Source organism: Passer montanus, unplaced genomic scaffold (genome assembly GCF_014805655.1).
Source record: "Passer montanus isolate IOZ18808 unplaced genomic scaffold, ASM1480565v1 scaffold6, whole genome shotgun sequence".
NCBI lineage: Eukaryota > Metazoa > Chordata > Aves > Passeriformes > Passeridae > Passer > Passer montanus.
In genome coordinates, this window is record NW_024371037.1 from 9068795 (window position 1) to 9096031 (window position 27237).

Sequence of the window (27237 nt, forward strand, 5' to 3'; positions counted from 1 at the left end):
GACACAGTAAAGTAAAAAGCAGGATATGGTAGTTTCCAAAGTGAATACTTATTACATTTTTGAATGAGAACAAAACTGCTGAATTTGGGGAAAAATAATTGAAGGGCAAGAAAAGAGACACTGTGACAAGAGAAAGTGAGATATAATTCAAAGGACTTAACATGTTCAAGACATGGTTGAGTGTAAGATCAAGAGAATGTACAGAAAGCAACTTGCTGAAGGAAATAACATTTGTAAAAGCAAGCCCCATATTGAGATAGTTTTAATAGACTGTTCAAATCCCCTCAAATCCCCCAAATTATGCTAGAGTACTTAATATTTCTGTTTTTAAAATGCAGACCCAAGCTACTGAGAATTTTAGTATAACAATAAATTAAGCAATTGAGGTATGTGAAAAAATAGGATGAAACACAAAATAAATAAATCATGCCAGACCAATCAGATGTGCCTCTTTACTGAAAATATTCAGTTCTTACCAAGAAAAATGTGTAGCTCTAAACTGTCTGGATTTCAGTAAAGTACTGACAGTGCTGTAGAAAGCTATTTAAAACAGGAGATGGAGAAACCAGTCTGGATGGTGTGGAGAGCACATGGAGCTGCCAACTGAGCCTTACAGAGAATTTTCATTACCAAAACCATGAGCTGCCAGGGACACACTATCAAAGTTAATGGGGCAAAAGGCAAGGAACCAGCAAGGAAAACTATTTTTACTGGAAGGTGAGAAGGATTAATTACACTATATAAGGCAGTTAGTGAAGCCTTACCCTGGCATATGATGTAGAGTGGACAAACTCAGTTATGAAATGGCCAGAAAACTAAAAGAATAAAGTATTACCAGCAGAATCAAGGACATCCAGCAGTTTTAGAAGAACAAATGAAGACAACCCAATTGATTCAATCTTATAAGGGATGGCCAGGAAGGAAAAACCCCACATGAGTGCACTGGGAACCAGTCTTCATGGTGGTGATGCTGCTTCTGCAGGTAAAGGAGAGAGCTGTCACGAGCACAAACACGTGCAAGCCAGCCACCAATACATCCAAGTCAGAGTGAGAGCAGAGCTTCTAGAAAAAAAATCTTTCAGTGCAGCAGTTTACGGGAAGATAATGTAAAATATGACGGAGTGTTGGAGTCAGGACCCAGAGAGGCCTGTACACCTCTCCAGTGGCACAAAGCACAGCCCCTACATACACATCACCGGAGAGCATTAAGGGTGGGAACTCCACCTTCTGCAGAGCTGCTGACAAAACACTCTCAGCGGTAACACAGGCCAAACCCTCCTGGCCAGGTCTGAGGAAATCCTGCAGCTCAGAGAGAGTGAGAGCAGAGCTTCTATCCATGAGAATTACCAAATTCTGGAAAAAAAAATCTTTCAGTGCAGCAGTTTGCGGGAAGATAATGTAAAATATGACGGAGTGTTGGAGTCAGGACCCAGAGAGGCCTGTACACCTCTCCAGTGGCACAAAGCACAGCCCCTACATACACATCACAGGAGAGCATTAAGGGTGGGAACTCCACCTTCTGCAGAGCTGCTGACAAAACACTCTCAGCGGTAACACAGGCCAAACCCTCCTGGCCAGGTCTGAGGAAATCCTGCAGCTCAGACACCCGAGGAAACCCTGGAGCAAATCAGGGCTCCTTGGGACTTGTGTTCCCACAAGACTATGTGGGTTTTGGGGAGACTGCTAACACAGCTGTCATCAGCACTTTTCAGCAGTAAACTCTTGACAAGAATTTCTGGGAATATATAGAACAATATTAACTGCTAAAGTGATTCACCTGTGCTTGCATCAATCCTCCATCCTGTGACCCAATGAGCAGGACAGTCAGACACAGGGACCAGAAGGCACTTTTATAACAGCACAGCACAATACAGGAGCCTACACTGAGCAGGCACATAAATCCAGCAAGTCAAGCACTACAGAGAAGACACTTCTGGCTTCTAAGACCAGTAATTGTGCACCAGTGCAGCTCTGCACAGGACCCCCTCAGGCTCTTCTCCTCACAGGCAGGGCTCATCAGCTCAGCTGCAGCATCCTGCTGCTGCACAAAGCTGGCTTCTGCTCAAGAAGTATCTTGAGCCTCACCCCGGGACTCTGTGTCCCCTTGTCCCCTGCACAGGGTGCAGAAGGCCAGCTGCAAGCCTTCTCTAACAGGCTCTGGTTTAACCTTCTCTCTGAAAACTGAGGAAATGACTAGCCTGGGACTCTAAGCCAAGATTTGTGTAAAACATACCAGATGGGTACACTGCTATCAAGTTAACTTCAGTATTAAAAATAGCAAAAGAAATTTCACATGGAAGATTAAGTGCATTAGTGGATCATATAACCTTGCTTCAGAGCAAGCCACGCCGTAAACAATTTTCAGCCCTCAGCATAAACATACACGACATGTCATGAAAACATTTAGTTATGTGAAGTTCAACATCTATGACACTCTCAGGTTACAGGCGTATTTTCTTGAGAAATAAATGGCTGCCTTACAAAATAAGATGACGATGATGATAACATTTCTTGTGCATTAAATTTGATCTCTGAGTGTCTTGCCACTGCACACAAGACCCTGCATTTCAACCTAACATTCCTGACATTTAATAAGCCAAGTTTATTTGTAGAAAGTGAGCTGGAAATTAGTTCTCATGGTTGCAGTTGGCACACTACACAGAATAAGAATCTTAAAGATGACTGCATTTCATTTTTGCCCTATAGCTTTCATCCTTCTAACTGGTATATTTAAGTGCACTTAATCACTTAAGCAATGAGTCTACCACAGTGACAAATCTCCAGTTTAGACTCCACAATAATAAATCCTTGTCTTCTCTCAGCAGCTGGCGAGGTTTGATTTGGACTTTGAATTTAGGCCCTTTCCTCAGGCTTAACAGTTACAACATGTTTGTTCTGTCTGCTGAAAGCGTGGCATTAACTCTTGTCTTTAAATACATTATTGCTGCTTAAGCTTAGTGTTCTTAAGCTTGGTGTTAAAACTGGTTGTCCTTCTGCAGCGCCCAACTAAGACACACACAAAACAATTCCAATTAGCCTGTGCTGGGATTTCACAAAGCAACTTTACCTCATTAGTATTTACACAGCATCACTGGTCCACATGACACTTCATAGACATGCTGGAGTTTATAACACAATCCTTCAATAGATGCCTTTAGTGCCACAAAGAGCTAATTTAAAAACAGGTGGAAGGAGCCTTCAGCCACCCCCTTTAACAGCCAACAGAGCAGTAACATCCCCACAAACACCTCATAGTCTGTCCACAGGACCAGGATAGATGTTACCCTGAATTCTATGACAGATGCCCTAAGTACATTCCTGAAACAGCTCTGGTAAAAAAAGGCAAAACTTAGGTGTGATCATCAAATCACAAGAGGAAAAACTACCTGTGGGCAGAAACAACTGGGGACTCTATCCCCCATGTTGCTACAGGTTCTCTGCAGCAGGCCCAAGTCTTTGAGAATTCATGCACATTAATTACCAGTGCAGTAAAGCCCTGGGCCTATGCTTGTGGAACAAACTAAACCACTGAAGGATTGCAGCATCAGGGTCTCATTTCCCTTTGCCTTAGTTCTCCCTGTACAGTTCAACAGAACTCTCTGTTGTATTCAACATTTTGACATGTACCTAAAGCAGGGCCTGATTTTGCTAAATATAAAATACCTTCTTGAATAATTAATCTTGGATAAAAAAGGGTGAATCCTGACTTGTTGTGGCAGCCACACCAAAGAGTTCATTAGCTTCTGACAGCAATGTTCATTCCTCCAGTCCAGAAGAAACTGCTTTGGCCCTCCAACCTAAGTCACCACTTAAGTGGTTTTATTTGCTTTTCCACTTGCCAACAAGACAAATAACTCTCCCTTAAGCACAGAGCTTGCCAGCTGACTGAACAGCACACAGAAACCTTGGACTCAGCAGGGACTACCCTCTGGCATGTGCACAAAAGCCCTGGCACTTCTGGGACTATCAGAGCCCCTGTGCACAACATACCTGCACACCATCAGCAGGTGTTTTTAGCTGGGTGTAGGGGTTTTTAAACCTCAGCATGACAGTGTTTCAACTAGTCAGCTTTCCTGTTTACTACAGGCCATTAGATTTCACTCCCACTGAAGAACTTGGCAATCCTCATTACCCTGAGGGTCTTGAAATAATACAAGAGCCAAAGATGGAGAGGCATAATATCCCTTGCCATATCAGCTGGGTCCAAAACACATCTTCAAAAATCTTTTATAAAAAAACACTTCACCACCTCTCTATTACAGCAAGAGCACTGCACACAGCACTTCTCACAGCCAGGCTGCTTCTTCAGACCACTGATGATTTGGGCCCCAATTCTGACAAGTTCACATGAATTTTACTCCAAATATAGTTTACTCACTATATGTTTGTCAAATAGATTAAAGCTCTTACACCTCCTTACTGTGAAGTAGCTTCTCTGTGATTAAACAGCTTGAGGTTCTTTAGGCTAACAGTGTGGTTTTGCTGAACTCCCCATAGCTCCTTTCAGAGAATCCATTTTAAAACACAGGCAGGTCATTCCCTCCAAAATCCCCGTTTCATGAAACATCATCTTCCTAAGTCCTGCCAGGTGCTGCTCTTAGGCAGGCATCTTGACCTTCTATCTTTCATTTAATGTACAGCCTTGGCACAGATTTATATACTTTTTTCTCTCCCTTCAGTCTTTGAGGCACTGACACCAGTTAGCACTTCTTTTGTCTTTCACAAATGCAAATTTATGATCTGGATTTTTGCATTTGCTTTGCAAAATAAACACCAAAACATCAATTTTAAGTTCTTTCTTTAATTTAGAATGGTGGTATTTTCACAGCCACTCAGACAATTAGGACCTATGACCCCTGTGAACAATGGAGGGCTTATGTTCTTTTTTGGGTTAAATTTGTCCAGGCACTCAGTGCCTTTGGGAAATCCCAGTACACATATCCAGTTTTAGGAGCATTTCCACAGATTTTCATCAGGACACAGAGGACATAAGACTTCAGTTAGAAGCTGGCAGTGCAGCTCCATGGTTGTATATCAGTCAGTGTTATGGTAAGCTCAATCAAGATGTTATCAAAAATTATTTTGAAGGCTCTAGCTTATACATTTCCCCTGAAACACTAACTGCAAATCTTCTAGGGCTTTTGTAGAAAGATAGTCAATTTTTTTAAACAGTATTTTCTAAAAGCCTTGCATTTCCTACAAACTTCACTCCGTTTCCAGCATCTGATCTGACTGAAAAATTTAGCTCAACCAAAAAGTCAAGCTGGTGAAGAAATGTTAAAATTTGTATAAAACAAGTATCATTGTAAACTGCATCCGTTAGGCATTGATCCAGCAGGTTTTGATATGACTTTTCCCCCAAGAATACCCAGTTTAACCTACAAAGATTTGTCCACTTTCTGTTAAAAGTAACATACTACTTTGAAGCACATCATAATCTCTTCCATAAAAAATTAAAGGAAGAGTTTCAAAGTGTACCATGATGAAAATACACATGCTCAAAACAGTTAAAACATGTTTTATAATAACCTCCTGAATATTAGCCTACAGCAGTAAAAAACTGATTTTTGCAAAACCCAAAAAGGCAGACCAAAAAAACCTCCAATATCCAAACCCTGAATGGAAGCTCAGCAGTAACTACAAATGCTTTCTGGCACTGTAAGTGATATAACTGAAGAGAGGGGTTAACAGTTAGGAAAACACTATTTACTTTAATTCCACTAAGTAGGAAATAAGATCAGTATGTAGTAAATATTTAATTTACATTCTAAGAAATGAAAAAATTAATGTAAGTGATTTTGGGTCAGGGAGCAAACTATCTGCAACTGATTCTGTGAATTTCGTATGCAAATTGATGCTGACCTTGACAGAAGTGGTCATGCGTTTGAAATTTTACTTTCAACAGTCAAGTTCTTAAAAATGCCCCAAACAAATCTACATGGCACTTGCAGGGAGTTAAGAATTCTTGCATCCCCTTTGGTGGCATGAAAGTTTTGCTCCAGGTTTTCTGTTGACTCGCCCACCACCACACTCCCTTCTGTAGCTCGCACAGCAGATGCTTACAGGGAAACCCATCGCAAGGACGGCAGATTGCTTTGAAGAAAGACCAAACAACCACCAGCAAGTCTGAGAACTAAAACTAACTGTGCTTCAGTTCTACTTAAAAGAAAGAATCTGTTCACTGGCTTTCAAACTATCTGAAACTCCCTGGCCTTTGTCAGGTTAATGTTTTCCAGCCCTCATGATTAACTGCACTGGCTTAAATTTATGAAGGGGAACAATACCTCCTGACCGCTGTCAAGATGCTATCACAGCAAACACACAGGCAGGGGCTTCAGAGAGAGGAGGCACTGGCAGCCCCAGCCCCTGCAGCCGTGCCCCCAGCCCAGGGAACACACACTGCCAGCTGTCCAGTGCCCAAAAAAACCTTCTGTCCTAAGGGGGGATTGCTACTGCAGCTTGCGCATGCACAGCCCCACACGGCCAAATTATCAGCAGCAGGGAAGAAGAGAAATTAGTTAAATTTCAATAACAGGCAAATGTTTTCTGCTGCTACTTGAATTTGAGACCATGGGAATGAAAAGTTACTTTTTTCTCACACTGCAGCCTATTGGGGCACCAGTGTGCAGTATAGATCTGCAGAGCCAGGAAGTGCAGAAAGGGAAGATCAGAAAGATGAGATGAGATGAGCTTCACTGACAGCAGCCACCACCCTAAGACAGCATAGCCCAAACCCGAGAGGCAGGCTCCATCTCTCCATCTCCTGCAGTATTTCTGCTAATGAAATCACCCGCAGCTTTCCTGCATGGTTTAACACAAGGCAGTTTCATAAGATGGGTCTTTTCCAAGTGCTTTGCTTCCTGAAGTCAGTGCAATGCACACACTGGTGAACACATCTGAGGTGGGCTATGCTGACTAAAAACACCGCTCGATTTAGTGTCTTCTGAGAGATTCTTGGACCAAGAGAAAGTGTTGTTATCCTAAATTTACAGGACTTTTAAGACGTTCACTTCACCCCCTGGCCACACAAAGCACAGGGTGAGCGGGGAGCTGGTGATGGCCGGTGCTGCCAGCCCTTCTCCACACCAGCCTCCTCCCTCTCCAAATGGCCAGCACCATGTGCACTGTTTCAGGTTCTGGGCTTTAATAAGTCTATTACCTGATTACAAATCTCACATTAATGAAAATTTTAGCTATTTATTTCAGTAGGAATGTCATAATAATAGTTTTATAAAATTCATAATGAAAAAATATACCATGTTCCTCAGATAACAACTCTGTCCCCAAGGTGATGTAGTCTTGCTCTTCCAACCGTGTTCACCCTGGGCCTGCTGACCTCAGGGGCCTGGCAGGATAACTTCACTTGTTTCCTTCCATTCTGCAGGCTTGTAACGCTCCCTTCTCTAGCAGCTCAGCTGGTAACACCACAGGGCCTTGCTCCAGCACAGCTGAATAATAAAAATACTCCACAGACACCAACAGAGCCAGACTTGGCCCAGAGCTCATACTTTTGTATTTATTTTTCACACTTTTAGGAAATCAATTTATCTGTTTTCTCCACCCTCGGCAAGTCAGAGGTTTCCTCCTGTCTGCCTTGTCACAAGCCAGTCACACTCAATGCTCTGGTCATTAAAACCGTCTTTCTGTTGCACTTTGAAAGGATAAATAAAATCATCAAAAACATTTTAACTTCAGTGCCTCTCTCCTTCCTAGGATATGACTAGAAATCCAAATTCTCATGTCAGGAAAAACAAGCACATTTTTAGAAGAGGTGTGTCTTAGTTCAGATTAGTGTGGCATTCAGAAGTCATGCAAGTGCCAACATGGGAAGAAAATGCAGCATGTTATATAAAATAGGCACGTTTAATTATTTTGGAAAAAGATGACAACATCAGCTTCCTCAACTGCTTATTCTGTATTTAATATTCTAGCCTGGCATATTAAGTGACCTCTCTTGCTTCTTGGCTAATGGTATAGTAGTACAATAGTTCAAACTCTCCTATTCATAATTTTATGATTTGATCTGGACATCAAACTTAAAAGAAATTAAAAAACCAAACCACATGAAACACCAGAATCAGACTTACATTAATATTTTTATATGACAGACTAGATTTCCCTTGGGGTATACTCCACCAAGGACACTGCTTGGCCAAACTGAGGCCCTTCAAGCCTGGGAGCTCACTGAAACACACGGGATGACCAACATGTACTAATGCTTGGGTGTGCACATCTCTACAACACTGAAAGAGGGAGTCTTACCCAGACTTTCTGATAGAAGTGACCAACCACCCTTCCATTTGGTGAAACCATCTGCAATGACTCTGACTGCCAGTGGTGCACAGCTTGCTGCCCTGCCCTTGCCAAAAAGCAGTTTAAGGCTGCATGAACACTTGTGATTCCTATTTCACCACTGGATTTGAAGACTTTCAGACATGCAAATCCCAAAGGCTCCTTTAGCAGCTGATTCAAGTTTGCTACAAATTAACATCTGATTATAACAAAATTGAGTTTATTCTCTCCTCGTCATCAATTCTTGTAATTCTTTTCATTATTAAAAGGTCATTTCTTTCTCCATGACAATACTGTAATCTTATTCTGATGCTTCTCTCCAGCCTTGGAACCATTTTCCCACTATCTTCTCCAGCTTTTCCACTTCCTTTTAGAAATACTAACACTAGGCATGGGAAAACAAAATCATGCAGCAGCAGCAAGCACCAGGTCCTTGTGGCAGGTGCCCTCCCATACATGCCACACCATTCCTTCATATCACAGCAGCCCACTGTGGGGTCTGTTTAAGGTGTTTGATCTAAATCCTTTCTAAATCATACCATACAAACCATACCTGAGGATATGCAGTTTTTTAACTGGCTGCCTAAACTTACTGTCTCTGGTGGTACTGAAAACCAGTTTGTTTGACCTCAACTCACCAACAGATCCAGCCTGTTCGGGGAAAATACCCAGTCATTTTTTAAATCACCCTACTATTTCTTTATGCCACACAGAAGTTTTAGTAGCAACATTTACACATTCATTTTCACATCACTGAAATATATGTGATTGGTATCACATCATCAGTGCTGTGGTATTTCATGATCAACCTTAAACTAATGGCAGTAGAATCCAACTGTAATCAGCTGGGAGGGATTGAGGGGGAAGACAATCCACAATAAATTAAATCTGTTTTTATTCATTCACAAAAACTTTGAAAAACTAAATAAAACAAAAAATGGTAATGTTATTACTGGTACTAATTTTTTAATAAATTCCATTTAGGAACAGATGATGCATAAAGACCATACTGATGGTCTATCATTCTCCCCAGTAACTCATTTTTATCAGGTGCTTTGGGACTTTCTTCAGCCTTTTTAAACTCCTCAAAGATTTCATACTGTCATTTTACTTGCATTTTGAGACATTTCTGTAAACCCCCAGATGACTCAGCTGGAGCAACATTTCAAATGAGAAAGTGCATCAAGAATTACTTTGTTCGAACTCAGGAAGAAATCAGAGGGGGTTGATTAGGTCTCAGATGGATGCCTGTGATTTTTTGTAATAGCAAAAATTATAATATAAAGCATTCTGACATTTCTGCTTGACAAGCATGGCCTGCAATGGTTACCTGGGACATACGCATTACATAAATTATTAAGAATCAAGCAACAAGAATTCCTTCCCGTTCTAATCAGTGTGTGGTAATGTCAAAAGAAGCAGGATATTGTCCAAAGAAATAGTGTGAAAATTTGACCAAAATTACATGTGAAGTTTATAATTTATAAACACAATTTATAATTGCCTTTTTGCTTAAAGTGAGAGCTGCCTTATGCAGAATCTTTTTTTTTTTAATTCTTCTTTGATGCTGGAATTGCCAGAGGCTTATCGAATGAGAACAGGCCATAGGGATGGGTGAAAAATGCTCAGATAATGTTTGACTTCCCAGCAGCAGGGATGCCACATGGGTTACATCTCATCTGCCCCAAAACTAATTTGTCTTGTCCAGCAGGGGGGTGGGAGAGTGTGTGTGTGAGGGGGGAAGAAATTAAATTATCAAAGTAGATGGGTAGGAAAAATAAGCAATTTCAAGATAAAGCCGTAACTGCCCAGTCCAGAGCGGCTAACAGTCCGTAAGCTGCTGCCGATTCAGTAGAGCAGCGGCACACTGCCTTAGCAAGGCTCAGCACCCAAAGCAAAGTCCACTGCAACAGCGATAATCTTCCAGGGAACTTACACTCTCGTTACTTATTATCATTCAGAAAAAGTAGTTGAGTTCTAATATTTATCAGAAACACAACTGAAGTTTAATCCTGCTTAGTGAGAATGCTTGAGTACAACACGAACAGTGCAAACAGCTCAAGCCAGGAGTCCAGCCCCGGCGGGGCGCTCCCCCAGCGGCACCCCCGGCCGGGCAGGGCACGGGGCAGATGATCACAGCCTACCTGTGCTCAAATTGTCATTGATCTTCAGCGGCACCCGCAAGATGTAGACGAGGAAGAGCATGATGAAGAACCACAGCGTCCAGAGATAAGTCCAGGACCAGACGATGCAAGACTTGAGCTGTTCCAAAAAGCCCGTCCCAGCTTCAGCCATGTTTTTTGGAGAGAAAAGAGGAAAAAAAAAAACAAACCGGGGGCGGGGGGGAACGGAGTGTGGGGGAGCCAACGCAAACGCTGCTCTCTGCTGCCACGAGCTCTCAGCGTGTCTGTGGGATGGTTCACCCCTCTCGCTGGCCGGGCCGCCTCTCCCGCCCGCCGGGCGCTGCGGCTGCCCCCGGGCGCCGCCGCTCTGCCCCCGCTCGCCGCGTCCGCCGAGCCTCGGCGAGGGCCGGCCCGATAAAATGGACTCTGGCGAGCTCCCTCCGGCCCGGCGGGTGGGGACGTGCCGCGCGGGCGGCGGCGGAACCGCGGCACGGGCCGGCAGAAAGGCCGCGCCGCTTCTTCCCCACAGGGCTCCACGATCCTGAACAATGATTTCTGGCGGCATTTTCAGCGCGCAACAGGAGTTGAAGCCTAAAAAGGGCTCGCGTAGGATGTTTTTGTGCTGTTGACTCGTCTGGGCTTCTTGCTGGGATAATGAAACAGGCACAGAAGTCCCTGCGTGCGTGTGTTGGTGTGTACCGTGCTCAGCAGAGTCCTGAACTGCAAAACTCTCCTCCGTGCAAGATAACTGTATGGCACAATAAATGGGTGGGAAGGGACCCGCATCTGCTTCCAACCCCCCTGCCAGGGGCAGGGAAGACACCCACTAGATATGTGTCTGATTCTGGTGGTGTCAGTAAAGCAGAAACTTCAACCAGTAAACTGTACTTTTGAGAAATACATTTTGCTTGTTTCCTGGATGAGGTATTTATTAGTGAAACAAGATTTGACAGCAGAATGTGATAAAAATTCAGGTCGGTAAACACGGCTGATCCCTGCTTTTTTTTGGTGTCACACAGCTTACAAACATTTAAGTAAATATGCACCACGTACTGCAATTTGTTTGGATCTCTCTCCTGTGTTTCCACAGTCTGTGTCCACTGGGATAACACTCTCCAGCATCTTAAGAAACAAGTATATTTATAAACTATTACCAAAAGAACAAAAAATCCTTGACAATTTCTCCAACTGGTCATAACTAGTCCGACCTGAGATCTTCTAGTCTGCCAAAGAAATAGTTACCACAGAGAAAAACATAGTAGCTTTCCTAGAATGTTTACTATACCCAAAAGCATTAAACAAAAACAAATCTGTAGCTGTACAAATTTCGACCTTCTCATGGTAGCAAAGGCACGAAATTTATTCTTCCAGAATACTGCAGGACTTGAAGATGAATGAACACGGGCTGTGTCTTCTGCATTTGATGGTGACAGGATCTTCTGGTTAAGGGTCCCCATATAAGAATATTGGTGCAGGACTGACAGAAGTTTTTCTTGCTAATAAATCACAAAACTTTTAAAATTAGAATATACAGATCAACTATATAAAAGGTCATTTATAGTTTAATTACATACCAAAGAAAACCACATTTCAAATTTTTCAGCTTCCCCTCTCAGTTTTAAAGGGAAGAAATTCTTAATACATTAGGTCACATCTGAAAAACCTCAACCTTATTCAATCATGCAGTTATTTATAAATCAAAATATTCCCCTCACATTTTCTCATGTATTAGCAAAAAGACCAAGGCAGTAAGGAATTTTTCACTTTTATAAATTTTTCTCTCCATAGTTTAATTTTCAGTATGTTAGTGCTTATCTTAAAAAACTGACTTTGACCAATTTCTTTTATCTATGAGATAGAGATGGTGCATAGGGCTTTTCCAAAGTTTCCTATTATAAACAACTTTTCATTCTATTGTCTTTTATTGAAAGGCAGGAGTGAATTGTGTTGGTTCCTCCAGGTCTGCTTTCTTTATATCTCTTGTATTCCTGGAAGATCAAAACACTATGAACTGTGCCCACTTAAAGCACATTTATTAATTTCATGCCTTCCTTCCTCTAAGCACCATTGCTTCTTCTTCCCCTGAAATTACAGAAGTTATTAATACTTTGCAGTCATGTTATGCATTTCAGTTCCAGATCTCCAGGGTTTTTACAGTGAGCATAAAGTATTTAAATAAAAAATAAGGATTTCTCATTGGGTGCTATACAAAGAAAAAACCAACCAAATAAAACCCCAAACAAACACAACAGCAAAAAACAGTGGCACAAACCAAACAAAAAAACCCCTAATCAAACAAAACAAACAAACAAAAACACCAACCCCCCAAAACCCTAAAAAACCCAACCTAACAAAAAACCCAAATAAAACCCTAAAAAACTCGGGAAAATAAAAGCATGTGTCCAAATCCAAATGTTTGTGTGAGGTGACAAGCAATTATGTGCTGGATATTGTGACTCATGACTAGCTTTGTGCATTCACATGACAAATTACATTTGTGCTGTTTGTTTTAAAGAAGCACCTAAGCTGACACTCAAGGCAGGTTCACCGTTCAGGCTCTATTTAACACAAATTATCTCTTGTCTCTCAGTTCTGTTTGAATGAATTCCAAGTAAATACAAAGCCTTGAAATATGCATTTCACAAGGCAGAAGCAAACTGTTCAGTACTATGAAAAGACACAATTTTGAGTGTCATCTGGCTTCAGGCACTCATTTGCTAAGTCAAGATATGACAGAATACAGCTGAAATGAATCATTGGACAAAAATAATTTTGGAAATAGTGTTTTACCTTTCTGCTAAGATTTTCCACTCAATTAACACTTGTTTAGTGTTTTCTCATACAAGGCCTCAGTTCCTACATCAAAATAATACCTGTAAGTGCCAACACTACTAATTCGTTTGCCATAAACCCAGCTGAGAGTTCCTAATTTCTCATATGACTGTTGATGACTTTGCTAAATGAAATCAGGAAGCAGAAGCCATGACAGTTACTAAACATAAGTTACAGTGAAGTTTTGTTTCTTTTCAGAAGGACATTTTCTTGAGCTTGGGTCCTTGAGCAAATAAGAAAGAATAGATGGGACCACTGAGCCGGAAAAGTCCAGTTTGAGAATTTTGCCCACCCAATATTTGTATGGGTCCAAAGTAGTCCAAGATCCAAAGAAGCAGTTTTTTTAATGTTTGGGTGTTTTAGTAAACCTTTAAAAATCTTCTGTTTGATAATTTCAGAGTTCAGAATGAGAGACTTTCTCTAGGCCCATAACCTTCTTGGAACCTGGCTATAAAATAAGATTGCATTGAGGTCTTGGCAGCCAAAAGATGGCCAGGCACACTAGTCAAGGACATTCAGCAAGGGTAGAAATGAGAATAACATGAGCTTCACATATATATGTGAGCACTGGGAAACACTGTCAGCTTGGTTAAAAGAAGCCAGACATCCCCCTGACCTTCAGCTGATGCCTCATTAGCAACTGAATCCCATTAAGCAGTGTTATGCCCAACATTTTTTAATCTAGATATACATCAAACAACAACAAACATAAGTATGCATGCCTATGTCCAGATGTGAATTTACATCCATATAAATACATATGCATGGAGAGCACCTATTAAGTTTATCAGCTGCATATTCAACAATATCAGGGTTGAACTGGAGATGGCAGTAGAAGCTGGAACCAGCAGTGGTTGAGAAGCAGTGCTCCCGACCTGAGTGAAAGCACTGGAGGAGAGTTCATGGGATCCTGTACACAGCATTTCTCAGACATACCAAAGTCTGCATAAAATGCTGTAATCACATACCAAAAACCTGTTTTCAACTAAAGTACACACAATCGTTAGACACAATCCAGAGAATTGCCAATATGCTAAGAAACACTGAAATAAAATTTATGCTTAATTAAAGATTTAATCAACGTATTTTTGTTCAAAAAAAGATATTGCAAAATCATGCAACTACAGACTTCTGAACAGTGTGCCCAGGCTGAAGTTTCTGTTCCCTATTCTAAAAGTAGGATATTACAGTATTACAGGAATAATCTGCTTAAAGACAGTAATATTTAAAAACCTGCCACCGCTACTAATGAAGAAAAATCAAATATGCCTTGAGCACCTCTTGTCAAAAAGCTTAAAAAAATGGTCTCCATTATTAACAAAATGTTGTCCATAGCTATGGGTACTCTTCCAGAAAACAGGGTACTGTGTAATGTGTCAGAGTAGTTGGATGGGAAGGAGGAAGGGCTGCCTGAAAGTTGTTTTAAGACCTTTACTCACAAAAAAATTCAACCAACCCACTGCTCTAATTGCAAGACAAGTAACAAAACCCAGGTTAGAACTGGCTAAGTTAAGAATCAGATGTCAGTGCAAAGAGAGGACAAATGAAGATGTTGGTACAGAGCAGAGTTTCAGTATTTTTGGGTAGTGTTCAAAATAATTAATAGCCAGAAAAAAAAAAACAAAACAAAACAAAAAAAAAAAAAAAAAAACCAATACATTAATAACCAGAAAAAAAAAACAACCAATGAAATTCCAAAAAGAAAAACTGAAAAAAATCCAAACCTGTTTTCTTCTGCTGCTTTTTTGCCTAATTACATTTTTTCCCCTAAAAATGAGATGGGAATTTCACCCTGTCAGCACACTTAGACATCTAGATGGGGAAGTGCCCCAGCCCAAACACACACATTTGATAAAGCAAATTGTTTGTGGTTATTTTAAATCCATGCAAATATTCCCCAGGAGCACTTAGGTGTTTTTGTGAAATGGACACACACATTCACTGAGGCATTTTATTAAGCTTCTTTGTGAGAGCTGCTGGGGCAGGCCACGTCAGTATTTGTGCAAGATGGTACGTGCTGAGGATTCACAAGGAACCATGCGAGCTCCGAGGCTGGCCCCTGCTCAAAAGGGAGCTCTCCACAAGCCAGAATGTGGATGTGCATCCACACATGTTCTGTACGTCACAGGAGGCTGTGCGAGAACAGTGAGGCAGAGACAGATGGCAAAAAGCCCGGAGGGAACCAGCGCTGCTTTCTCCCTCCCCTACTGAGGTCGAGGAAAAGGACAAAAGCCCTGCTCCCCACATCCATGCCTTGGACTAAAGCCAAACAGTAAATCTACTCTTTTTTTTTCCTTTTTTTTCTTTTTTTTTTGTGGGAAGTGTAGAACCTCTGGCCTTTTTTCACTGATTGGTATCTTGACCTTTTTCTTTTAAGGAAAAATATGTTCAGTGTGATCTTCAGTTTAGTGAGTGTTGATATTATATTTAACGAAAAGACATTTTAAAGTGAGGAAAAAGGTCTCAACTCCTCCTATTTGAAATCTGCAATTAGCAGAGTGGAGCTTTTTTTTTTCCTCTGACATTTGCAACATGACATCTTTACCTGCTATGTATTGGTAGAAGCACAGAAATCCACTGACAGTTACATTTTACTTAATCTCCAGAAATTCAGAGGATGGAAACAGAGCAGTCACAGTGCTGGCTCATGTACAGGTAATTATAGCTGCTTGAGGCTGGCAATGATTACAGAGGACAAAAACAGCTCTGCCTGTAGGCAGGAAGGGCTTGAGAAAGCCAAGGAAGCAGGTAGCATCTAAATGGCATGTCCTTACTCATATCACAGACAGATTTGGCTCCCAAGCCAATTCTTGTTAAACCTTTGAAAAATCAAGGACCAAAATATCCTTTTGCTTTGTCTGATGCAATTATGTTCTCATTCGCTTGCTTGTCTTGCCTTTCCACTCCCATCCAGTATACCATTGCTGAGAAAACCTCCCTCAGAGCCTCTTCTTCTTACCATCCACAGATGAAGGTCCCTATGAGCTTGTCTTTAAATTTAGGATACAGAACAATTGTCTGTCTTACATGTTGGCTTCATCACATCCTACTTTCTTCCCTCCTTTGCCCTTCAGTTTTGCTTGATCTGTTCTTACTGGGTCACAGCCTTCTTTCTTCTGCACCCAGCAGTCATTCTTCAGATCCAAATGCCTTTTCACAGCATCCTTTAATTCAGTCCATCCTGCCTTCCCTTTTAGTAGTGATGCAGTCACTGTACCACATTACATTTAAGAAAGCCTTGTCAATGACCGTGATGTACTCTGTTAAGAGTTTGGAAAGGAAAAATCATGATGGCTATTTCTCAAATCTTCTCAAGTCTCCTGGCTGCAAAAGTGACACTTTATAGCAAGCCCTTGTCTTTACAATAATTTTGTTCAGTTAGAAGGACGTGACAGACCCTGCAGCATGTCTCAGGTCCTTTGTGGGCAGTGATGGGTAGAGGGGAGAGAGAACAAAGCTTGCCACCAGTACAGAGCCCTGGGTTGCCTAACAACCTAAACCAAGGCTTAGTGTTAATTGTTGTTGCCAAAGGCATATCTTGCATTGAAGATGCTCATATTCACTACCTGAAATAATTTCATGAAGAACTTTTATGGAACATCATATAATAGAATTTGAGTTGGAAGGGTCCTTAAACATAATCTAGTTCCAACCCACTGCCCCACCTTCCAGCAGATCAGGATGCTCAAAGCCCTCTTCAACTTGGCCTTGAACACTGCCAGGAATGGGGCATCCACAACTTCTTTGGGCAAACTCTTCCAGTGCCTCAGCACCCTCACAGTAAAGAATTTATTCCTAGTATCTAATCTAATCACTAATTTTATTGATTTCACAGTAGGCCTTCCTTCCCCTCTTAATCTCAATAGTTGGTATCTCTTCTACATTTTTCAAATAAAGCTCTTTGGCTAAACTCAGGTCTAGGTGAATTCTACATTATATCTATGCTTTTATAAAAAAACTTTGTCATTCACCCTCCTTCAGTTTATGAAGAGCACAGAAGGGTAAGGCAATGAAGTCACCTGGTTGAGAAGATTTTCTTCCTTCTCACACCTACTACTGTTGGTAAGCACAATATAAAATTACTTTATCCATTATAAATTACTGCTGGCTGGTAACCTACTTATTATCTCTTACCATGCAGCTCTGAATTTACTGCACAGCCAAGTGTGATTGGACAGCCTCAGCTGAGACTGTCACAGATGTAGGAGTGAGGTGGGTGCCTGCAGCCCAGGAAACACTGGCATTTCTCACACAGGCCACCCACTTGTTGAGAACAAGGTGTGCTCGTACTCCAAGCACCCGTAGATACCTGCAGTCCCATTATTCAGTACATATCCCAGGCCTCATGCACCTATCACTGAAATCTTTTATGTAGATGTAGTATTACTCATTCCCTGATGGTTTCTTTCATGTCATGGCCTCATGCACCTATCACTGAAATCTGCTATAGATGTAGTATTACTCATTCCCTGATGGTTTCTTTCATGTCACTTATCCTGTGATCTCCACCACAGGACTGCCATATGATTATAGCAAACCCATCAACTGCATTGAAAACCCACTGTTATACATAACCTCGGAACCTCTTTCACTGGGTATGTTACTTTGTTGGTAACTTTCATGATTCCTAAAAGAATAATTCTTGATTCGGACAGTGCCCCAATTGCATCTGCTACTGCCCTGTTTCTCCATGTTGTCATCACCTGTGTTTTGACACCAGGCACCGGGTTACCACTCTGTCAGCAGCTACAACCTGGGTAGCAACTTTGCTGTGTCCAAAAGGACCTTACCAGGAGGGTGAAGTATCAGGTAGCTGGATTTATTCCTTGGGAAATTATATACTGGTACACTTCATTTACATTCAGGTGGAGTAACTGGCCACATCAACTGCTGGTAGGACTGCAAGGCACACTGTTTCCAGCTGAAAGAGCTAAGGAGAGGTAGACAAGTTCTTAAAGGGAAGATGACAGCTCACTAAGTTTAGTAATGAATTGGGAAAAGACACAGACCAATTACTGATTAACAAATTCTGTTGCACCCAGAGAATCAGTCTTGCAGAGACCTTTTCCCTGCACCAAAGCCTTGGAACAGGAGCAGCACTTCAATTCTTTGTGAACATATGGCATTTATTTTCTTAGCAGCATCTCTCAGGTATAGCCTTTTGCAACTGAGCTGGCTCCTGGCACCAAGGACAGCTAAAGGACCTTTCATACTCAGTTCATATCTACAGGAACTTTAAACAGGCTCTTGAATGACTCACACTTTTCTGATACTATAGAAGCAATTCTGGCTAGCTTGGTGGAGGAGATCTGTCCCTACACACATTGAGACATATGGAAAGTGCTTGCATGGATGTTACACCAGCTACCTCCAGTTTTCACCAGGTGAGATACACCTCAGAGCTTGTCAGCGGACTGATCATTGATTCCTTTCCCTTTGCATAGAAAAATGGTATGAAAACAGCATGTTAAGTGCTTCGTAGTACAAAACAGAGTGGTGCATTTCAACTCCTCAGTTTTAACTGACTTCAGTACCTACTGAAAAACAAATTGCCTGCTGTTGGCACAATATCCTAGATAACAAGGATTCAGTTCACTGCCCTGGAAAAGTTCACAGCAGCCCATCTTTTCATGCCAAGATGCACTTAGTTCAGAATCCATGTGCTGGCTGGTCCACATTATGAGGCTACAGATGGTCTCATTTCTGTACACTCCCAGTACCTGCTTTGTCACTAGAGAAGGATAACATCAGGCATACATACCTAGCAGTGGCTGGTTGGTTGGTTTTATCTCCTTAGTTCAGCATGGGTTTTAAAATTCCTAATAGGTGATGAAAGTAATATTAGAGAATATTACTACAATCAAGATCAGATTCTAGCAAAAGGAAATCCACATACCAGCTTAATATCATGACAACCTGTAGTATCATCAGGGCTGACAGGAACAATTCACAGAGAAAAACAAGTGTCTCAAAATGAGCAGAAAGCAAAAAGCAGGATGTAAGGGAATTTACTTCGGAGTATTGGATTTCATGTAGAAATTTGAGTTGCAGTATTCAATCTTTAATAAAATTCAATCTTTAATCAAATAGCTACAGTCTCTGGACATTCTTCTAATACCTAAAATATGTTGCAAAGAGAATGGGAAAGAACCTTTCTTTTTGCTCACAGCTAAGATAAAAAAGGTCAAGACCTGGCAGATGGTAGATTTAGCTTTTCCTACTATCTACCTTAATATTAGTATTACTAAAACCTAGAAGAACTTGGAGAGAAAGGATAATCTTTAGCAATTTACTTCAAAGCAGACAAGTCTGTCCTGCCACATACAGCCAAGATGCAGCTGATGGTGTCACACTCTGGAAAAAACCAAACCAATATTCTTCGTTCCATTTAAGGATTTCTAACGCCACTATTTTTCAGAAACCTTCCAACTGAATATTCAGCTTTGGAATCTGTAATCAAAAACTGCTTTTTTGGATAATCGTTCTCGCTATTGTTCCTGTTGTTACACTTAAGCTACAGACTTGCAAAGCTTACCAGTTTTACAGCATCTGAAAGCTGGTTTGACAATCCCATCATGTAAAAGGGAAGAATAAAGCAGATTTTTCTTCCTCCTACTACTGCTAATGGCTCCTGAAAGCTCCAATTTGTACTCCAGTATGCATGTACTTAAGTGTTAATGTGGCCTTAAGTGTCACAGCAAAATTGAAAAGGTATAATTTTTAAAATCTGTTCCTATTTTGAATATTGATTTATTTAGTAATTACCTTGCTTCTTTTCCAAGTCTCTTTCCCTGATTTCCAAATTATGCGGAAGTTATTACTGCATGGTTGGACCCAGGTCACTTTCCAAATAGCAGGTTATTGACAGAAGGGCCACCAGGGGATTTGGAGCAGCAGCCTTAGCTGTGCCTGCCTTAAGACAGGCTGTGCCAGGACAGGGAACACAGCTCAATGAACACTTGCAGCACATGTGGGCCCACCAGACAGGTGGGTAGCAGAGGCTGCAGCTCACAAGCACTGTACAGTGCAGACTTTGGCTGTGAGTGCTGTGCCAGCCTCCATCAAACTCACACTCCTGGGGCACAACTTTAATTGAACTGAGCCTTTCCTCAGAGCTGCAGCATCAGCCTCCCTGTCACATGCCGAGCAGGAACTGTGGTTGAATGGAAACACATGGCACCGTTCTTCCATAAATAAAATCCTAACTGATCGCAGCCTTGTACCTTTTATCACCTCACTGACACATCTTGTGTTACAACTGGATGTGCTGCCTCACCTGGGACAGGGCAGCATGACAGCATTCCAAATCCCAGGGCTAATCTGTGGGCCCCTTGCTGCACAGTTCAGACTTCTGGCACCTTCACAGCACAGCAACAACTTGAATGTTTTTGCCTTTGGGCATCTAACTTTTAGTACCCAGCCTCTGCAACTGATGCAACACCACCACCCAGCACCCCAGCAATCCAGCACAGCGGGCAGGGAGGCTGCTGGAGCAGGCACCAAGAAACACTGTCCATCCACAGCAGCCCAGAATGAAAAGTACTTTTCATGCACTCAAGTGCTTGATGCTGTAATTTTCAATTATGTTCATAAACACTTCATCTGCAAGAGGAGATAGCCTCTTTTCTTTTAGCCAGTTAAAAGAACATTTGTTCCAGGGAAGCTGAGTCCCTTCTTTACCTCAGGGGACTCAGTTCTATGTGTTTGAAGAAAGAACCTGAGGTTCCAGATACACCACAGGCACACCACTGCACTGTAATGGACAAGGCCTCTGGGGGCAATTTTACTTCCTGAGAAAGAGTTACTGAGCATGTTTTCCTGAACCCCTCTTCACAGTGCTGCCTGTCATTCACAGTGGGGCAAAGCTGCAGCTCAGCCTTCTGTATTATTATGTTTAAGTAAATTCTGAAATAATCTCGAAGGGTAACTCAAACTGAGTGGCATACTGGGAAGCTACTTACTAAAGGAAGTAGTCTCATTTCTTTCGCTGATGCCTAGAACAGCTGTACTCCGTGTACACGTGAAATTTAAAATTATTAAGCACATTTAAAGGCAAAAGTGAAATTACTACAAATCATTATGGGCATATAGTGGTATCCCTCCCAAACCATCCAACCAACTACAATATACCTACTTTAGTAGATATATTTACAACCCATAAGCTAGAAGTTGTTTCTGATCTGATGTTATTTCAAACTGCAGCTAGTCAGACAAAAAAGTCCCTGCATACTCCTCTTGACTGAAGAGAACAAATCTGACAGATTTTCCCCTGCACCACCTTACTGATTTGCAAAGAAAAGATGCATAGCAATGTCTAAAAGTGTAATCTTTAAGACAATGATTATCACACTGATCCTTGTTTTCTGATGAGCACATGGCTAACATCATGCTGGGTAATATCTGTTACAGGTAAGCAAGTCACAGTAGCAGAAGAAAATATTGCTAATAAGAGAACGTACCAAGTGTTAAACATTCATTTTCACAGAAGGAATAAAGAATTCACAGTTCCTTTCTTTTAGCCGTAAAAGAAAAAATTTACCCTTTTGCTTAAAATCTGATGCAAATTTTCCCCTTAAAAAGAAAGAGTTTGGAGTTGACACTGTCACACAAAAATTGACACTTCAAGGTTATGAACAAACTAAGTTTAATCTAAACCTAGGTTTACAATTGCATCAGATGAAGAACAGTTTCAGTCTTTCCAGTCAACAAATGCAGCAGAAGCTATGTCTGTGTCAGCAAGTAATTCAATATGATAGGAGTGAATCCACAGAATTGAACAGTTGATGAAACTTCTATACCTACAGTATTTACAGTCTGGAAATGAGAGGCCCACTTTTGTCTGAAGCTCCAGACATCCTCAACACAGGCAGGTGTGGGTAGGTAGGTGGTGGTTTCAAGCTGCCTGAAAGAAACCACTGCTATGGACTCAGGTCACCATTCAGAGCTGGAGGGCACCTGGTGCACAGCCAGAGCCAGGCCCCAGTTCTGAGTTCTCCAAAAGGAAGTGAACTCAAGAGCACCAAAATGGCTTTGACAGCCAAACCAGTCTGTGAGATGAGGGGATGAGAGAGAGATTTCCAAACTGCACAAACTACATTGCTGCCACAGAAGCGGCTGGAGGTGTCCCCTAAAGAGAACATATCTCTTAGGATGTTCAGCCTCACACAGTGTTTTTAACCCTGGCTGAATCACCATTTCCTAATGAACTGTTGCAGTGTTGCAATGCTCCCAGTGGCACCAGATGGCAGAATTGTTATCAGCATGTAGAGCGGTAAGCAGCAGTAGCGATGCAATCAAAATTACAATGCTCTTAAAGTTTCATTCTACCCACAGTATGAATTTTAAGACAGACATACAAAAACAGGCTGCTCAGGAAAACCTGGAAGCAGAACTGCCACTCCTGTTGCAGATGTTTGCAAAAAACAGCTGCTTACTTGCAGAAGTTAAAAACTCCTTAATATAAAGGGGCACTAAGATACATAAGATGTAATACACTTCAAAAACACAAGCATTTTACAAGTCCATATTACAAGCCATAATGTCTATTACATCAAGATTCAACAATACAAAGCTTGTCTTTATATTTAAAAATAGAATATAAACAAATAGTAGTTCACATTAAGACAATTGCCACAGCAAAATTTATCAGAGAAAGTGCTTTACCTACAGAAAATAGCCTAAAGCCTACCAAGCAAGCTCTAAAATTCTCCAATTTAGAAGTGGTAGGAATAGAAACAAAAAAAAAGTGCAATTGACATCCAAAACTTTGCTAGAAATCAAGAACTCCAATTGTACCATGTGCTTCAGCTGATAGTCAGGTCAGCTTCATCTGAGGAGTCATTACCCCTAAATATGATACAACACACCATTTTGAAAAAGTAACAGAATAGTTGATTTACTTACAAATGGTTTTATTGAAGCTATAACTTAATAAATTTGATATTCAAGGTGTAAAGTTGTCTCACAGACTAAAAAGTAACACAACAAGAAAAAACATAAGTAACACAGATTTACTTATGTTATCCAACTGGTAGAATTGAACCTGAAGGAAGCAATTCTTTCTAGTTAAAGAATTAAGACTATCACAGGACTAAACAAACGGAGAGGGAAATACAGTAATAGAGTACTTCACAGTAAAATACCTCTTTTTTTGGAATATATTTAAAACTAGCTCTTTATTTCAGGTAAGAAAAATAGCATTCTGACTTTTAGTCAGTGCCGATTCTGAAAATTTGCAACATTCTAAACAGCTAGAAAAGTTACTTGCACCGTTGTTGCCCATTAACAATTCCCCTAACTGTCCATTCACTGCCTTTTTTTACCTTGTTCTTAAATATATTGGAAGAAATTTTTCAATAGCATTTGTATTTAGATCTTGGTTAAGACTGACAGGCTGACTTGACAGTGACTCAGCATTTATTATTATCTCACATGCAGCTTTTATGAGCTAATTTGAAAAGAGCAACATGGTTCAGGAGCTGAACTACAAAGACAATTGAGAGGGCAACTATCCAGGAAGACTGTGGTAGAACAAATCCCACTCTTCTACTAAACAGTTTAGTACTGTAAAGTAGCAGCAGTTTCAAGAACTTCTATACCTCTGTGTAAGAAAGCACTGAAGAACAGAATACTGGGATATTGCTATTAAAATTCAACCAACAAACTACTTCATATGTACATTTTTATACTCAGTACAAGTCTAGACTCTCTTGCTACACTGTAACTTGAAAGTTTAAGGTAATTAGATCATGCTGTAAACAAAGACATAAAACATTTGTGTAAGCTTTACTCGTTTAGGAGTGTGCATAAACACCTGTCTTCTAAAAAAATAAAAAAGCTGTTTAAATTTAATTTATGAGCATATAAGTAGGCAGCATATTGTAAAACAAGTTTTTATCCAATTAAAAATGAAATCTATGCATTTTATGGAAGTGTTACACAGCATTTATAATGAAGTCTGTGTTTTTAGATACCTGACATCCATTTTCAAAATGAGAAAGAATTCTCCAAACAAATGTATTAATTTTTGGTCTTGGAATTTCTTCTATTCTCTGTAGCCAATATGAAGGTAAAATACACCTGTTTAAAGTAGACTTCCATATGCAGAAGTTTTTTCAATGCAGATGAAAATGATAATGATATTACAATCCCTAAATATACAAGTTTGTGGCTGTTTCAAGCAGAATTTTAAAAACCTTTAGAAACACCAAAAATAGGCTATATCAGGAAGCAATCTGATACTCAAATAAATAGAAAATTTGCCTTTTAATGTCACATTGAATTTTAGTACATTTCAATCCAAGAAAAAAATAAACAGACATAGTAATGAGTACAGGATTATATATATTACAATATGCCTTGTTATAATACATTTGTAGCTTTACGATAAAAAAACCTGGAGGGCAGATGGAGTTCGAGCTCATAATTGTCAGAACAAAGCATTAAATGCATTTCTGGAGTAAGTACTTTTATTTAATTTCAAAACCTTTAAACAGCATTAGACCTTGGCCTTTTCCTTAAAAAACATAATTAGCTACCATGGGGCTAGCAAGTATGTCTTCTAGGTTGAAATGGTACAGAAAATGCTTTTCCCAATTTTACATATAATGAAAGGACAGGTGATTTCAAAAACAGCACCTATGGCAAACTCCACTTTGACTTTGACCTAGAAATGCATGTTACTCCACAAGGATTCCACAAGGAATCTAGTAAATTTTGCAAGTTGTCCATTTCACATTAAAGCAAGAGGAAGGGTTATCATATGCAAAAATATTTTTTCCAACTGTTCTTAATGTGTAATTGAAAACTAAAGGCATGGTCTCTTCATTATAAAAAAATAAAGGTACAACGGAAACTCTAAAGGAAGATATTCAGCTATAGTGAAGTTGCAACCCTCTGAAAGGAAGGAAAAAGAAAAGAAGTCAATTAGCTAAGCTTTGTGCTCTAACCAAACTACTTACAGTGATTTTCAATGGCAAAAGCCCATGCTGACTGGGTGATTTGACAGTTCCAAATATTTTTTGTAATAATTTTTATTTGTATACAAGGACACTAAAATGATCCAGTCATGCAATGTTCACTTTAAGCATTCTGCATCTCTTTTCCAATTTTATAGCTAAGGATCTTGTTCCAGTCAATCTTGGTGCGGGTAACTGGCAACTGTCGACGTAAGGCCTTGAAAGTAGTGTCCGACATAGTCTGATAGTTCTCACTGATAGCAGTCTGCCAAACACAAGGTCATACAAAACAGAGACAGTGAAAAACACAACTAGGATGCCACATAAACATTCTCTGACTCAGTGGCCTGCCACTTCCTAAACAGGCTTAATATAAACATGAATCAAAATAATACTTAATGAAGAAAAGCTGTTAGATATAGATTGAGACTATGTGAAGAAAATTAGTGGGACATGTAATAAACCTGGCCATAGCCAAGGTGTTTCAGCAAACCACAGTGTGGTTAATCAGCAGTATGAATACAATGCTAATCAGTTAGCTCATACATCATTAATTCCAGACAGAAACGTCCTCCACTGTTTTTCCTGTGGGGCTGCTAAAGTCAGTCCACAACATTATTTGAACTTGAATATAATGCATACTATAGACACTTCAAGACTTTTTATTAAAGAGTATTTCTTTCAAACTGACAACACAGTGTCTGAAATTTACCTTATGTTCAAAGCCTGAATGAACATGTATCCACTTCTGCAGAGGGTATCTAGAACAGATACACTTTTCTAACTTTGAAATGACTAATTGAAAGAGGTAATGCCTATAGTCATATTTAGCAAAGCTGTCTAACAGAATAGCTTCTGAACAGAATCTGTACAAAAATTCCACTTAGGGAATGCAGTAACTCTTTATGACCTCAGAATTGCTGATACTTAATCATGCAAGGAACTTTTCTACTCTCAAAAGATTACTTCTGTTTTAATGTTAGGCAGGTGAGCACAATCACCAGAAGGTGTGAAAATGAAAGACGGAATTAGCAGCATGTAAACTATTTACATGGAACTGCATTACCTTGTGGGTTATGGAATACTAGCTTTGGTTAAGTATATGGTACTCCTATAAATATGAGTAAGAATACAGTATTTGTTTCAACATACCTGATATTCATTTTCTGCAGCCTCCACAATTTTTATAAATTCCTTTGCTGTCTGGGCTTCATTCTAGGAAAAAAGCATTTGAATTAGGTCTGACATAGGACCAGTTTGATTATGTTTTCCCTATAGTTATGAGTGATGTCAGGTAGACTTGATGAGAACACTTGACCATTTAGTGGCTAAACCAAAACTGAGCATTCATCCAAAAGGCATATGCCACATGATGATGTGAGAAAAAGAAAATCAAAGTGCAACAAGTAAAAAGAATGTCATGAAAGTCATTAACATATTTTGATTAAGAATTCTATGGTGTGATAGAAAGACATACACCATTTGGAAAAATTACAGTGCACACCCAAATCTTTAAAAACATGCCAAGTATGGATAACATTATCAATGCTATGTTTCCAGTACAAATTCAAGAAAACTTCAAGAAGTTATAGTAGAATATAACCAAGAAACCAAAACAGATTTGTTTACCACTAAACATTCTGAGTCTGGAGACTAAGCTGAGGAAAACACTAGACTTTATGTATCTGGTATTCCAAGATCATCCCCAAATGCATCTTGCAAAAATGAGGATGCAAATTTCATCATGACTGGTAAGGATGAGGTCAGAAAAGAAGCTGTTTAAGGATGCATGTGTGTGTTTTTTTAAAAAATAAAATACGTCCCATCAGTCAATCTGGAGGTGTATTTGCTGAAGTGCTGAAAAGAAGTCTCCAGCAGGAAGTGAAGGTTCATGAATTTCCAAACTTCCAATTACCATTAGAGACATTCCTAAGAGTGCTTTTGCAGAAGCTGTTGAAAGTTAAGAGTGTTCTTGTCCCATGTAATCCCTCATTCCTGCAAAAGCGAACACTTGGAGAAAACTCTGACAACTT

General features: G+C 40.3%; 2 protein-coding genes across 2 annotated transcripts in view; both read right to left on the reverse strand.

Moving 5' to 3' along the window:
* ST7 (suppression of tumorigenicity 7) overlaps positions 1–10913 on the reverse strand; it is a 137488-nt gene extending 126575 nt beyond the window's left edge. The window contains exon 1 of the mRNA XM_039726672.1: positions 10437–10913. Within this exon, the coding sequence (XP_039582606.1) occupies positions 10437–10587 (151 nt within the window). The 5' untranslated portion in view covers positions 10588–10913. The remainder of the gene's footprint in view (positions 1–10436) is intronic.
* A 10961-nt stretch (positions 10914–21874) lies between these two features.
* The window catches only part of CAPZA2 (capping actin protein of muscle Z-line subunit alpha 2), a 31439-nt gene continuing 26076 nt past the window's right edge, over positions 21875–27237 (reverse strand). Inside the window, exons 9-10 of the mRNA XM_039726757.1 lie at positions 26357–26419; positions 21875–25469 (exon numbers count right to left, since the gene is read on the reverse strand). Of these exons, the coding sequence (XP_039582691.1) occupies positions 25329–25469; positions 26357–26419 (204 nt within the window). The 3' untranslated portion in view covers positions 21875–25328. The remainder of the gene's footprint in view (positions 25470–26356; positions 26420–27237) is intronic.